Here is a 16,438-nt window from a genome sequence, read left to right as displayed (position 1 = left end):
CTAAACCTGTTTTCCTTTGAAGGGAGTGGTGGTCCTCGATCCTTTGAGTGAATGCTGCAATTCTTAAAATTCTAAGATCCCATTTTAGTTTGTAGGAGAATAGCCAGCCTAGAAATGTGTAACTTTCTAATATGCCAGATAAGAGTACTTTCCAGATATTTTTTAAATGCAGCTTAAGGCAATCTTCTTGAGGGTCTATTTTTGAACTTCTTAGCTGGTAGAAAAATTTTGTTATACAATAGCAAGATAAAACTACTTTAAAATTCAAGACAATAAACCATGAAAACTACTAATAGTTACTTTTAAAATTTGAATATCTTTTGTTAAATATCCTGTAAGGGGCTCGTCCATTTTAACCCTGACAGGGCAAGAGCAGAAGTAATTTTGTATCTTAGGCTGTCAATCTGCCTCTCCTGACTCAGCAGCCTTTGGCTCTCTGGAATATATACAGAATATATACAGAGGGACCCGCCAAAACCACCGTGGAGTTGGAGCTGAACTGCTGAGCTTCATGTATAACTAAGACATGTCGTTGTCAAGTTCCATATTTTTGGTCCCATTTCAATTTTAAGCTGACGGTAGGAGATGCTGAATCTTAGGTAATATGGATCTCTAATGCAGATGCAGACAGAAAGCTCAGTGAATGAGGAGTGAAGGGTTGAGGTGCAGAGAGATGCAGCTCTTAAGAGAACCCAGGAGCAGCATGACTGGAAGTCACAATTCCTAATTATTGCAGCAGAATTATGCACATTTAATTTTAAAGTGAAACTTTTATTATTTTAAGGATGTTATGTATTTTCTTCACTGAAGAAGGAACTATGCCTCTAAAATCTTTAAAAGGTGAATTTATTATCATTTCAAACATAAACTTGAGGAATCTATTAAAGCTATGAGTAAGCCTTCTATCCTTTGAGATGTGTTTTACTAAGGAGACATGAAACATTTGCTTGTAACCTCCCTCTGAATAAATACCTTTTCCTTGTTTCTGTCCACACACTGCATTTGGAACACCCATTTACAACTCAAAATGAACAAAACGATAGTGCTTCTTGCACAAAGATAGAGTTAGGAGTTATTGTGTACAAAGTATGTAATCCAGTAGTATAATTATTATATGACCATTGCATCCAGATAGTAAAAGTCCAATTGATTCATCAACGAAACTAAAACATTAGCATCAATCCATCTATTCATTGAAGTTATTATAGGATATCCTGTTATTTTAACACATCACATTTTACTGGGGAAAATGTTTTCTCTTAACATTTCAGTTATATCAGTATTAGAGAATGCTATAAAGATTGGAAATGTAGACATGTATTGGAAGTAAATTTTGAGCTAATAATGAATGCTTTTGCTTTTCAGATCAAACTATGGTTTGACAAGGTTGGTCACCAGTTGATAGTCACCATTCTGGGTGCAAAGGATCTCCCTTCCAGAGAAGATGGGAGGCCACGAAATCCTTATGTTAAAATTTACTTTCTTCCAGACAGAAGGTAGGGATTTGAAATTAAAACATATATGATCCTAAAAATAAGCAGGGAAGTAAAGAATGTTTCAGTCCTGTGTCATTCAGTATTTCACATCATGACAGTTGGATAGCTGTGAAATTTTAAAAATATAATCGTTCTGATGAATCAAAAATTGACAGTAAGTATTTGAGATTATTTTAAAACTTGGATTTCCTATATATGATTTTATTTAAATATTTAGTTTAAGCCATCTGCATATTGTATTTATTAAGTAATATGTTTCTATGTCAAAATTATTAAAATTCATTTTTTAAAATACAAATTTTAGTAGGTTGTGTAGTAAACAAAGTTGGAACTGAAACGGCTTGTGCTCATATTCTTCTCCACTTTTTCCATCCACACCTCTTGACCTGAGGAGGGGTCACCATTTGGTGGGTTTTCTTGGAGGTGGAGTCTGGATTGCAGCCACTCCCAGGGGAAGGGGCTCAGAACTTTTCACCAAACATTCCAGACTCCTTATATATATGAATGCCAGGGGGGCTGGGGTGATACTTCCAACCAAACAAAAGGTTTACAGAATATAGGGGGTTAAAACATCTACATGAAAGCTTTCCAAGGAGGGAAGGCTCAAAAGCTCCGTATCTGCCACCATAAACACCAGATTTCCAGTGTCTGAGCATCATCTGAGCAACGTCAGTCAAGAAAAAGGTGATGTGAGCAGGTAATTAGCAATTGCAGTTTACTTGATACATGTTTAAATTGTTTACAAATTTCACAATATGTTAAGATTTCACTATATTTAAAGTATGGGAAACTTCTTACTCCATCAATTTTTCCTTTAAAAGTAATCTCGAAAAAACAAAAAAAAAAGTAACTTGAAAAAAGGTGTTGTTTCTGAAGATTTAGATTTTTTTTTGTCCAGAGATGCATGTTAAAATGTAAGGAAGAAAAAAATTAACCATATTGGAGTGGTCAGATAGAACCTAAATTTCAGCTGAACAATATATATCACAGCAAATCATCCACTACCCTGGCAGCTTCTCCTTTAGCACACAGTAGTTTGTTATTATCAAAATCCATGGGAGGGATCGACACAGACCCACGACCAATATGGCACTCAGCTCGGCCTTATTCTCAAGCTACTTAGCTTTCAACAATTCATACTCTTAAAGAAAATATTTATTGTATTTTTATTTTAAAATTACATCATTATTTATTTGTCTGTACGTGTGTTTGTGTGTGTGTGGTTTGTGCACGTTCTAAAGCCCTCACATGAAAGTCAGACAACAATGTGATGATCAGTACTCTTCCTCTCCCATAGGCCCTGGGGATTGACTCTGGTTGTCAGACATGGGGAGCAGCGCGTGCCATACCCCGCTAAGCTGTACTTCCCCACATGTAATTATTATGGTGCTGAAAGTTTACCACGTCTTTTTCTTTTTTTTTTCTTTTTTTGGTTTTTCGAGATAGGGTTTCTTTGTAGCTTTGGTACCTGTCCCAGAATTAGCTCTTGTAGACCAGGCTGGCCTTGAACTCCCAGAGATCCGCCTACCTCTGCCTCCTGAGTGCTGGGATTAAAGGTGTGCGCCACCACCGCCCGGCATGTCTTTTTCTTGATTGACTTTATTATTTAGTTTTGTATGACTTTTCCCAATTTTTCTTGCTTTTTGATACAGTGGGGTTAAAATAAAAATATCTCTCCTTACCTTGCCCTTTGTATCCCACGTACAGTGTGTCTTAGGGTTTCTTTGGCTGTGTAGAGACAGAATGATCCCAGCAACTCCTATAAAGGAAAACATTGAATTGAGGGAGCTCGCTTACAGTTTCAGAGGTTCAGAGGTTTCAGAGGTTTGTCATGGTGGGGAGCCTGGCAGCATGTAGGCAGACATGGTGCTGGAGCTGACAGTCCTACATCTTGACTCAGAGGCAGCAGGAAGTTGACTGACTGTCACACTGAGAGAAGCTTGAGCGGAAGAGACCTCACAGCCCAACCCCACAGTGACACACCTCCTCCATCAAGGCCACACCTCCTAATAGTGTCACTCACTTTGGAGTCCACATGTTTTTCAAATCCCCAGATAGTGCTAAACTTTCTTTTTGTAACCTCAAAGAATGTAAGAGCTCTCTGAACTTTTTATTCAGGTCGTTTCTCAGCCACTTGTCCGATACCAAGATTTGTGTGCTTTTCAAGCTTACTTTGTTGGATGGGTTGTTCTGGGATTTTACCTCTAAATGGGAGGCTGGGAGGAGGCGGATACTTTTTTTTCCTTTTCTCAATAAAAAAAAATAATTTTATATACTCAGAAAGTTGCATTATCATGTTGGCTTTTTTTCTTTTTTCCTTTGACCCAATTTTTATCCATGACTATGACAATTCATTTAGTTTTTCCTGAAAAATTTTTCAGGAAGAAATCTTGAATATATAAAATAACAATTGATATTTAGTTTAAGATTTCCCAGAATGTCCATGAGACAAAGAAGATATATCTGCTCTAAAATTCCAATTATGTTAGTCAGAAAACTACTTTTTATTTAATGTTCCATGTTCTATAAAAGTAATATTTTGAAGTAAAGTTGCTTATGACCACAAATATATTTAATCCTTTTTTAAAAAATTTGGATGCAAATGTCAAGTTTATGATTGTTACTTTAAGTTAAACTGAAGGCAAAATCCTAGCATGAAAATAAAGTTTTGATTAGATTTTTTTGAGCACATGTTTATTGTATTCTCAATAATGTAGAGATTAAGGATTTATTTTAGCTATCTATTTAAAATATACCCCCATAGATTAGTCTTTGTTAAGTACAGTTCTTCCCTTTGTACTGTTTGACTTCAACTTTATGACGCACTTTCAGGGCTTCATTTACACTTTTAAGAAAATCAAAGCCTATTTCTCTACTTTGTTGAAAATAAGGTTTTTATCACAGTTTATTTGGAGGAGGAGGTGGCGCTGGCAGAGAATCTGCTGTGTGTGCTCTGTTTTGAGGGACTTGAGGAAGCATTCCTTCTTAGCTCTTAGTTATGTGAGAGCTCGTTCTTTCTCTCTTTACTTAAGCTTAAGACTTATTCTCCCAGCCTTCTTCTGATTCAGTTCTAATTAGAGCTAATTGTCCATTTACCAATTGTCCATCATTAATTTCTTATTTTAGTATATTTTAATGCAGCTAATGTCATAATGATATTATAATACATGTTTGTAATTTATAAATGTAATTTATAATAAATGCATTTAATGAGTGACATAGCTTAAAAATATTTTCTAACTCAAGCTAGTCCATCAAAGTAAGTGTGAAAGCCTCCTACCGCTGGGTCCAGTATGTCAAGATGATTGGCTCCTGTTTCCGTCACATATTCCTCTGGCTTCCTTGCATAGAAACCGTGTTCCTTTTGTTTTTGTCAAATAAACTAATAGCATTTCTTATTTGAGATAGAGTTACTTCATAAAATATGTACTACGATTGCTTGTTAGCTAAGCTAAGCTAAGCTGTTTGTATATGAAGTAAACATTGCTATGTTTTTTTTAACAATTAAACTCTTAGCTTAAGTGAATAGAAGGTTTATTTGAGCTGTTGCTCATACTAAGTTACAGAGATAATGCGATTGTATCATAATATAACTATAAGTAAAAGTTTACATTAACTTCAGAAAACAAATATGTGATTTCACTTGAGCAATTTTAAATGGATAGAATTTAGAGCGAAATCTTTTTATGTAAGCATGCATAATTTCTTTTTGTTAAAATAGTGATAAAAACAAGAGAAGAACAAAGACAGTGAAGAAAACACTGGAACCCAAATGGAACCAGACCTTCATTTACTCCCCTGTCCACCGAAGAGAGTTCCGGGAGCGAATGCTGGAGATTACCCTTTGGGATCAAGCTAGGGTTCGGGAAGAAGAGAGTGAATTCTTAGGAGAGGTACCTGGAAGTAGTTAAAGTTGAACCTTCTCGGACCATTCTGTTGTTAAAGGACTGTCACTGGAATACTTAGGAATTTAAATGTCTGAAAAAATATATGCATAGTTTGTTTATTTATTAGCAGAATGGATTAGCTGCCTTAAGATAAACCTTAGCAACACTAAAGAAAACAATGTTCTTAAAACTCTTAGTAAAACTGGATGTGTAAGTGTTACTGTATGCCTATAATCCCAGCTACTAGGAAACTGATGCATTTGATTCATGAATTCAAGTACAGCATCCTAGTGAGGCTCTGTCTCAAACCAAAACCAACAGCAAAACCAATAAAGAAAACCCCATTAACATAAGCAGCATGGGGAATCTTAGTATGATGACAAAGGTTTGATTTACACTTGATAGAGTTATTGTCTCATATAGTGTTTTCTGCTTCTTGTTATTTTATTGGCCAATTATTCATTTATTCATGGAATACTTTGTAAGCCATATAAGGTATCAGACAGTTTTCCACAGGCCTACCTCAAGAGTGTAGAGTTCATTGTGGATTCAGATATTGCTATGATATTGAATATGTAGTAGAAATACTGAAACAGCCAAAGGAAGTACCAATAAAGAGTAGACGTTAGCTTAGTCAAGAAAGTGAGGTGTCTGAAGAGAGTAGCACAGCATCGGGTTGGCGGAGTTTAGGTCCCTGCCTCAAATTGGCTGAGGAAGTGATAAGAAATGAAACCTCAAGGCCAAAAGGACACAGAACATATTCCCTATATTAATCCCCTGACTAATGAGGACAAAGATTGCCTAAATTGTGAGTTGAGAAAAATATTTCCAGTTGTAATGTGGAGAGCAAATTCCAGAGGCGTAAGAGAAGTGACTTTCTAGCCATTCGCATGTAATAGTGAGAACAATCAGTTCTTCGCTTCCATTTGTTTATTCTACCTAGTTTTCCTGATTAGATGAAAGGAAGGACATAGAAATAGGAACTGAATTATGTCACCCAGAGAGTTACTAACCTTGCCAGGCAGTGGTGGTACACGCCTTTAATCCCAGCACTCCGGAGGGAGAGGCAGGCCAATCTGCAGAGCTAACCTGGTCCGCACAGCTAGTTCAGGAACAGCCAGAGCTGCACAGAAACCTCGTCTCGAAACAAACACACACAGAGTTACAAAGCTATGAATGATTTTGAGAGAAGAGCCATACAGTTCTGGAGAACAATGGGCCTTGACTGTTTGTGGCACAATCACTTCCTCGTCCTCTGTTCAACAAATCGATCTTCCCCTGCTTCAGTTTCCCGTTTGGCCCTGTGTAAATAATGCCAGCATGCAGCAGTTCCCGTCTAGTAGGGCGTTAAGTAAGGCTATAAGGCTCGTATGTATTGCCTTGTGTAGCATAGCGCCTCTGCTATTGGATGTACAGGGCACATGTAGACACAGTGAAGTAACAGCTTGCTTGTTTGCCTGTAGCTCAGTATCACTGTGACTTAGCGGTTTATCTTCACACGGTAGATCCACTTCACGTGCGTGAATACCCACGTGTAGCATGAACAACAAACCCACTCACTCTTGCAGAGCCCCAGGAAGGAAAACTAACCCATCTATACAGACTGATTTATTTTATAATTAAAAAATTCATATTACATCATCATGTCATACGGTATATGTTAAGCATCCTTTCTTGACTTTTCCTGTTTCTTTCTGAATGACATATAGCAGTTGTACATTATTAGGGGACTGGTGGTGTGACGTGTTGGTTTTGAACTGTCTGCAGTACGGTTCAGTGTACATCAAGGCTTAAGGAACATAACAAGCTTATCTGACCCGAGAGAGAGGTCATTTAGCCTTTTGTAGCTTTGGCAATCTGTCCTATAATACAAAGATAGTTATTTTTTATACATAATAAAGATCAATAATGTGACCCGGTTGGTTATTAATAGATACTTTAAGTTAATTATTTTCCCTCATTTATTGATTAATATGAAGTTATTTTTCTACTAATAACTATAAATGGAAATGCTTTTGAGTTAGAAAATAAAATATAAACATTAGTTTTCATAGACATTTTCAAAGTAAAAAATGCTACTCATGTCATGGCAAAATTGATATCCTCTTAATGGGGTGATCAATAGATGTGTATATACAATAGATGTCAGTATTTAAAGTAGAAAATCACTCTAAGTTTGGAAGGAAAAGTATTTCTCATTTAGTTACTGTCAAAACACGCTGACAATTTGGCACTGTTGAATGTCCTTGTTTTGTTGAGACAGCATCATTGTAATAATATTGTAAAAGTTATAACACTGCTGAGGAGAAGTCTTCACCATTGGGAGACGAGGTCTTTGTGTCTTCGGTCTGTAGATTCTGATAGAACTGGAAACCGCGCTGCTAGATGACGAACCGCACTGGTACAAACTCCAGACCCACGACGTCTCTTCATTACCCCTCCCTCACCCGTCTCCATATTTGCCACGAAGACAGCTCCATGGGGAGAGCCCGACACGCAGGTTACAAAGTAAGTTTGCAAACTTTATCATGCTTGCAGTGACTTTTTCTATCATGATTGTATATCTGACAGAATTTGAAAACAGCATTATAGGTGCTAATAGGCATTTGTTAGTGTTTTTATGGCTACTATTGATGCTTTTTTAATAATTTAAAACAGTAATATTAATCATGTCTATAGCATTCACATTCACAATATTAAAATCATTTTGGTTGCATATTATATGCTATAACATCAAATAAACACGACTTTTGGGGTATTAGTATTTAAACTCTTAAATGTAGGAATGAGAGCTAACATTAGCTCCCATTAATAGGTAGCTGCAGATACCTAAAAATATCACAGTTTATGAATACATAAAATGATAGCTTTGACATAGTGACTGAAATTATGTTTCACATCTTAAATTGATTTTTTTCCATTTTATAAGTTAATGACTTGAGGCAGATGATCTCTCTATACTTAGATTTTCTCCTTTATCAAATGGAAATGACATTACTTACCCCATGGTATGGTCATAAGGGCTTTTTAATTTTAGAGGCTGGGGAGCTTGCTCTGCCTGTAAAACACTGTGCAAACGTAGGACGTGATTTGAAATTCCTGGAAACCTCTTCAGCAGCTGGTGCACATCTGTAGGCACAGCTTCCCGCTCCGTGAAAGCCAAGACAGGCTTGTGAGCCCTGAGGTTCACTGCGCAGCCATCCAAGCCCTACTGCTGAGCACCAGATTCTGTGAGAGACCATGTCTCAAAGAGGAGTGCAGATAGATTTCTGGTCTCCACACGCATGCACACATTGCCTTTGTAGCCATGTGTGGGCAAACATGTGCATACAAACATAGCACACACATGCATACACACATACACATACCCACACACAGTACTGATTAATTTTAAAACAATCCAGTGTGTTCTTTTACTAACTACTAGCAATTGTGTTAGGCCCTTTTACATTAGTTTTGCACAGTTTAATAGTGTTTTCCAGATTTAAAAATGCTACTACTAACTTTTGTACCACCACTTAAAGAGCTTAACATTAGTTTGACATCTTCTGACAGTTGATAGAGGGATGAGGTGAATGCTCGCTGCTCTGTTATTTATGAAGTGTCTTCTTTATGTGTGGTCACCAGGGTTATGGTCTACCATCATTTCCGTGTGGTCACCCGGGCTCTGGTTACCATCATTTCTGTGTGGTCACCAGGGTTCTGGTCTACCATCATTTCTGTGTGGCCACCAGGCTCTGGTCTACCATCATTTCTGTGTGGTCACCAGGGTTCTGGTCTACCATTATTTCCGTGTGGTCACCAGGGTTCTGGTCTACCATCATTTCTGTGTGGCCACCAGGCTCTGGTCTACCATCATTTCCGTGTGGTCACCAGGGTTCTGGTCTACCATTATTTCCGTGTGGTCACCAGGGTTCTGGTCTACCATCATTTCCGTGTGGTCACCTGGGCTCTGGTCTACCATCACTTCTGTGTGGTCACCAGGGTTCTGGTCTACCATCATTTCCGTGTGGTCACCTGGGCTCTGGTCTACCATCATTTCCGTGTGGTCACCAGGGTTCTAGTCTACCATCATTTCCATGTGGTCAGCCGGGCTCTGGTCTACCATCACTTCTGTGTGGTCACCAGGGTTCTGGTCTACCATCATTTCCGTGTGGCCACCAGGCTCTGTCTACCATCATTTCCGTGTGGCCACCAGGCTCTGTCTACCATCATTTCTGTGTGGTCACCAGGGTTCTGGTCTACCATCATTTCCGTGTGGCCACCAGGCTCTGGTCTACCATCATTTCCGTGTGGTCACCAGGCCCTGGTCTACTATTATTTCCGTGTGGTCACTCGGGCCCTGGCTTAGCATCACCTCTGTCAGGTGCTGGATCACTGGCATCAGTGAGATGTCAAATGTGTCCAATCATGAGAAAATACCATGATGTTACTTGTTGACTGTGTGAGACATTCCTGGCAGTAGCGACTGGTTTCCCATGGATCCTTTCTGCTGAAGGTGGCCACATTAGAAATCTGAAAGCTGTTGGCTATGTATAAAATTAAAAGATTAGTCCTCTGAAAGTCACAGGAAAACCCAGGCAATCATTATTATTCTTTTAAAAAATTGATTCTCTAATCATCAGAATTTTATTTCCATTAAGCATTATACCAGATAAAATTAAAAATAACTTCTAATATTCTTTTTTAACCCCATGAGACCATATACATTTATACATCCCTATTTGTAAATGTTATTATAACTTACTCTGTTGGAATAATTACAGTATTATTCACAATGAACTTGTCTATTCTTTCTGGCCGCTATTTTTAGTATACTCCTAAATTCCAGAATAATGGTTAGTAATTCAGTTCATTGTGCACTAATTATTATAATGTACGCATACAGGCTGCTGATGTCAGCCAATGCTCTTTCTTACACCATTGGAGAACCTCCATCGGCTTCAGTTGTCTGTAGTTATGGGTAGGTTTGAAGCCTTAAACCCCTCTGTGTTCATGCCCCTATCCAAGCTCTACAGCAGTTTTTCTTGTGTCCTTTTTGAAAAACTTCTGGTAATTTATTTAAATTTCTTATTTGAATGAACATATTTCATATGTTTCTCATTTTTAGTTTGATGTATTTTGCCCTTTTGTTTTTAAAATATTTATTGCTTTAATTGCATCAGCATTAAGTACCTGTCATACTTATTGGGCTTGATAGTGTGACTGGCCCAAGACACACCTTTTAGATAGGAAGTGTAACTCTTTCACCAACATGATATGATATACACTGTTTAAAAAATTATATCTAATGCAATGTTGAGATACCTTTAAAGAGCTTCTTCCTAGAGGTTTTAGGAAGCCTAGGAAAGGATTCATTCAGAAGTTGCTCTTCATATTTTATCCACATTGACTTCATTACCATGTCCCAGGGTCCAGTGGCTAGTTCCCTAAGCCACGTTTCGGCATGCTAATCCTCCTAAAGCCACTTGCCCTGGTCCTTATGCCATAGGCATAGCACATTTGGAGTTACTTAGGGTGATGATACAGTATTGATGGACTCTAGAATTTTCCAGAGACTTAGTCTTTGTTATTCACAGAACATTTTCACCCTCCTCTTTACTCGTGGCAGGGAACTGTCCCTCTTGATGCCTGCAGTCTGCCTTCCTCCAGGGCACACTCTTTCCTTCTGCTCCTCCCAGGGCAGCCTCAGTCCCTACAGTGTTGACTTCAGCATGGCAATAAGCTAGGGTCTGCAAGCTTCGAAACACATACCCTTAATTCAGAGAGGAGCCACGGGAGACTTAGTGACTTTTTTTTATATGATGGGAGACAGGGCACGCATCTTTAATCCCAGCACTTGGAGGCAGAGGCAGGAGGATCTCTGTGAGTTTTAGGCCAGCCTGTTCTACAGGGCGAATTCCAGGACAGGTAGGGCTAGACAGAGAAATCCTGTCTCAAAACAAACAAACAAACAAACAAAAAAAGCAATAAAACCCTCAAAACAAACAAACAACAACAAAAAGCAACCAAATGGTTCCTTGTACTTACTTTTTAGTCTGTTCCCACGGTACTCCAAATACTGTAGCCAGAAAAGAAGTTCTGTTTTGTTCTTCAAAGTATCTTATGTTAATTGATCTACTGTGTAGGCTTCCAACACAGATAAGTCCTGTGAAAATCTGGCAAATTAATTTATTTCCTCATTTGCTACCTTTAGAATTATCATTACATTTTTCAAACTTTACTTCTATGTTAGAAAATAAGCCTCCTTAGTAACTGTGCTGCAGTGTTACATTCTCCCCATAAGAAATGTCAGTTGTATTATAGAGAAAAAAATTGTATGCTTTTTCTTTTTGATGATTTCCACACATTTTTAAAATGATCTGTTTAAGTGACTGTATCCTTAAGATTTTGAATGCTTGCCTTTTCTAAAAAGGAGGTCAGCTTTAAACTTGCCATTTTTAAAACCTAGAATTCCAAAATGAGGAATACTTTTCCTTTAGTTTCGGTTCCCTTGTTGCTTGCTGCTCTGTGTCCAGAAGTTAGCAGCTGCATTTAGGATTCTGTCATAGAACTGTGGTCCCCACAGGAGCGCTGTCGGGCAGCTGTCATGAGTGTCTGATTTGGTCTATCTCCTTTAGTTTTCGCTCCTGTCGCAATACTTTAATTTAGTCAGAATTTCTATAAACTTAATTTAAATTTTTATTCATATATAATGAGTTTCTGTCTTATTCTGAATTGGTATGGTATTTTACACTTTTAATACTTTGAATTTTATTGTCTGCAGTATTAAGTAGAAATGAGATTTCCACAAATTTAACAGTAGCTATATCAGTTGTATTTTTGACATTGTCTCCACATTGTTTTCCAGATAAAGCCTTGTGTTCATGTAATTCAGGTAAACACAGTGTGTGTAGCGTTGAATGCATGTGTTCATATTCACAGTGTAGTTTACTTTGTTGTTTTGTGTTTTGTTTGGCTGCTGTGCAAATATTAAATCCTAGCTTAACATGTCAACGGCATTTCCTTACTGCCTACGGAAAATTTCCAGTACCTTCATGTTTATGTGTTTATTATTTTGACACTAAAACTTGTTTTTTAAAACAGATTTTTATTTCTAAATTTGTGTCTAAATTATATCCTTTAGTATAGTATTATTTTATCAATAAAGTATATTTAGTGTATTTTGTTATATTTGGCTTCATAAAACTTAATTTAAATGGATATATTTAGAAATTTTCATTTATTTTTATTTTGTGTGTGTGTGTGTAGGTGTGTGTATGCCATTGGTGTGCATGAAGGTCTCAGGACAGCTTGTGAGAATCAGAACCCAACTTCATCCTTGGTTCAATAATCACCTTGTCAGACTTGGTGACAAGTGCCTTTATCATTAAGCCATCTTGCTGGCCCAAAGTGGATGTAATTTTAAATGTCTTGTTTTGCTTATGAGTGGCTGGTGTTAAAAACATGAAGCATTTTTTAATTAAAATGCACATGAGCTATCTTTGCTCATGATCTGTGGTAGCCTGCTCTATAACCCCAGCATTTAGGCCACAAAAATTGCACAGGAGTCCCAGGTCATCCTTGCCTGTGCACAGATGATGAAAGCAGCCTAAGCAGTATGGCAGACCTATTTCCAAAGCCAAACAAACCAAAGCTACATTTGCTATAGGTATCATTTTTTAGCAATTTTGTCACATAGTACAACATATTGTACTCAGGAGGTAAACTGTTTAACTGTTCATTAAACTTATGCTGATTTTTAATAACTTCAATTGGAAAATATTTTAATATGCTTAAACCTAACAAAATTCCATATTTATACATATATATTATATAAACACACACATTTATCAGCAATGAACAAAGTAAAAACCTATATGATTTTAAATTATGTCAAAATAGAGAGTACTTAGGGATGAATTTGGTAAAAGTATAAAATACTTAATGAAAACTTAAACACTGTTAAGAAAACAAATTAAGCAATAAAAATAAATAGAGAAATATATTGTGTGAATGGGTCAAAATATCAGGATTATGTCACTTCTTGCCATGCTGATCAATATAATAAAAAAAAAATGCCAGCGGGCCTTTTTATAAACTGAGAAGTTATTCCAGATTTCATCTAAGAAATACTACAAGTCCATAGAAGAAGCATTCAAGTTTCAAGGTGTGAGTGCTCCAGTCTTTGATTTCACCATTTATACAATTGCAGTAATAGAAGTCTCTCAAGGAGAATGGCATGGCCTAGGGCAGACAGAGACAGGAACACGGGGACAGAGTACTTCTGACAGAACCTTGGCCATATTGAAAGTCCTCAGACATCTCGCTATCTCTGCTTTGGAAGCCTTTTGTGTTGAGAGCTCTCTGGCTTTCTTTTTGAGCTATATAGGAAAGCATTTGTCTCCTAAAATAGTGCTCAGTGAGTGGTGTGTAGCATGTGATGAAAGACAAAAACGCATCAGTCTGAGAAACTGCAGCTCTGCCAAAGTAGAGGAAACCTTAGGCAGAGGTCCGTTGCCTAGTGTGTCCATCCTGAGACGCCGTAGTGCCGTCCAGAAAAATAAGTGTTGACCATGCGTCCTTTCTGTGCAGGGTACATTTCGGGCTTAAGTGAGAGTTGTGTTCATCTTGAGACATTAAAATTCTGTTTTATTTAACTTAATGTTAGTTTTGCTATATTGAGGTTAACATTAACATTTCCAGAGATGGACCTTGGCAGAGGCAGGCAGATCTCTAGGAGAGAAAAGCCTGGCTGGTGAGTTCCAGGACAGCCAAGGTTGTGGAGTGAGACCTTACCTCAAAGACAAGAACACAGAAGTTACTTTATGAAACTGTAATGTAATTCAGTTCTACAACTGATTCATGCTCTTGGGCCACCTCTTGGGAATCACCACTGCACGACTAGCTCTTAGCTTTATGTAGGATTCATTTCTTGTCTTCTTGAACCAATGGATAAAACAGATAAAATAATGAGAAAGAAGGATGGATATTCTATATGTCATGCATCCATTTCTGTTTCTGAAATTCTCAATGACCGTGTGTAACAAAATTAGGCTTCAGAGTTCTTAGTTATCCATATTAAGAAGTGACATGCTAATGATTGGAAAACAACCTAATTGTGTTTTGAAATATACCTCGGTTATGTGCCTTTGTTTCAAAGCATCTAATGTTAACAATTGTTTTTCAATAGACTTTAATTATATATTTCATGCTTAATATAGTTACAGACCTTTACCCTTTTAGGAATTTTGTCTTACTTGCTTTCGAATAGTTGTATTAATGTTGCCTCTTTGTGATTTGTTTTCTAACCTCATGAAATGCCCGTGAAAGCCATGCTGGTGAGCACATGGTAGCTCTCTTGCCCTTCCCTCTGTCTTCGGGTTTAATTCATAATACTTTCATTTATTTTTCAACTTTCGTAGATTCCCTTTCTATTTTTTCTTTGGCCCGCCGTAAAGTTTACTGACGTCTGTCACTTGTTTGCAGGGTCGAAGAGAGTGAGTGACAGTGAGGTGTCCGACTACGACTGTGATGATGGCGTTGGGGTCGTGTCCGGTAAGAACAGTATTGTGAAGGGTAGTGCAGTTTGCCAGTATTCATCACTGAAATAAATCAAGAGACAAACACAAATTTGTCTCCCATATAAATAGTTAAAAGTGAACATGTCATCCATACTCATACTCAAGAGCAGAGGGAATGAATGCCTGGATGCTTACACTCACTCCCCTTCTCCATTCTTTTTTTTTTTTTATTGAAAAAAAAATTTCCACCTCCTCCCAGCCTCCCATTTCCCTCCCCCTCCTCCTGCCTCTCTCCCCCTCCCCTCACTCCTTTCCCCCTCCCTCTCCAGTCCAAAGAGCAGTCAGGGTTCCCTGCCCTGTGGAAAGTTCAAGGTCCTCCCCCCTCCATCCAGGTCTAGGAAGGTGAACATCTAAACTGGCTAGGCTCCCACAAAGCCAGAACATGTAGTAGGATCAAAACCCCGTGCCATTGTCTTTGGCTTCTCATCAGCCCTCATTGTCCGCCATGTTCAGAGAGTCCGGTTTTATCCCATGCTTTTTCAGTCCCAGTCCAGCTGGCCTTGGTGAGCTCCCAATAGATGAGCCCCACTGTCTCCATGGGTGGGTGCACCCCTCGTGGTCCTGACTTCCAGCTGATCTATTGGTTTCCCTTCTCCATTCTTATTCGATTCTCTATTCAGGGACGAGTGTCTCCCATAGCGGAAGGATCTTCTCACCTCAGTTAAAGTAATCAAGAAAATTCTATGCGACATAGCCACAGGCAAGCTCGATGTAGGAGGGACATTACTGAGACTGCCTTGACAGTTAGAGACAAGCACCAGTTTCACTCCACTTGGCAATAACTTCAGAGGACTTTCAGGATTCCTCGCTTTCCACAAAATGCTGAAGTTGAACCATTTTGGTTTTTCTGCACTGTGAAAGCAATTGTGTGTTGGGAGAAAATACAGATTTATTTATCTTTCACATTTGCTGCAGGATGCTTCATTCGAGAGTGTAAGGAAACTACACCACATGAAGATAGTGCTCACTTGCCAGGCAGTGGTGGTGCATGCCTTTAATCCCAGCACTGGGGAGGTAGAGTCAGACTGATCTCAGAGAGTTTGAGTGCAGTCTGGTGTAGAGTGAGTTCCAGGAGAGCCAGGATTACAAGAAGAAACCCTGTCTAGAAAAGACCAAAACCAAAGTTAACAAAATAAATAAATAAATAAAGATAGTGTTCACAGACCTAATGAATTTCCACTTATCCATGTCTAGCTTCCTAAAGCAAAATGTTTTCTGGAGTTACTTGCAGGAAGATGGGTTAGTCAATGATACAATTGAGCCCCATGGGCAATTTCTGGACAGGTACGCCATTGAAGATTCTCAGCCCAATTAGTTGACACTCTTATGTAATCTTAGTAAGGGAAAGACACCCCTTGAAGTCTCCTGAAGGCTCTGTGAGTTTCAGGACAGACACTGTTTCTCCCTCCAGAGGGAGCAGCTGGGGCAAGGCTAGAGCCCTCTAAAGCCCACCTGCAACGACATGGTTTTTCTGGGAGTTTTGTTTTCTGCG

The 16,438-nt window shown here is 38.3% G+C and overlaps 1 protein-coding gene across 38 annotated transcripts in view; it reads left to right on the top strand.

The window, feature by feature from the left end:
• The window catches only part of Rims2 (regulating synaptic membrane exocytosis 2), a 386,828-nt gene that overhangs the window by 198,009 nt on the left and 172,381 nt on the right, over positions 1–16,438 (top strand). For all 38 annotated transcript variants that reach the window (XM_041637522.1, XM_041637525.1, XM_041637533.1 and 35 more), the window contains 4 exons: positions 1,366–1,496; positions 5,218–5,389; positions 7,738–7,891; positions 14,852–14,920. In XM_041637522.1, coding sequence (XP_041493456.1) covers positions 1,366–1,496; positions 5,218–5,389; positions 7,738–7,891; positions 14,852–14,920 — 526 coding nt within the window. The remainder of the gene's footprint in view (positions 1–1,365; positions 1,497–5,217; positions 5,390–7,737; positions 7,892–14,851; positions 14,921–16,438) is intronic.

This window comes from Microtus oregoni, unplaced genomic scaffold (genome assembly GCF_018167655.1).
Source record: "Microtus oregoni isolate MIOR12 unplaced genomic scaffold, Mior012 000053F_ref0000044, whole genome shotgun sequence".
Lineage (NCBI taxonomy): Eukaryota > Metazoa > Chordata > Mammalia > Rodentia > Cricetidae > Microtus > Microtus oregoni.
Note: the sequence above shows the minus strand (reverse complement) of the source record. Positions and strands in the feature narration are given on the sequence as shown.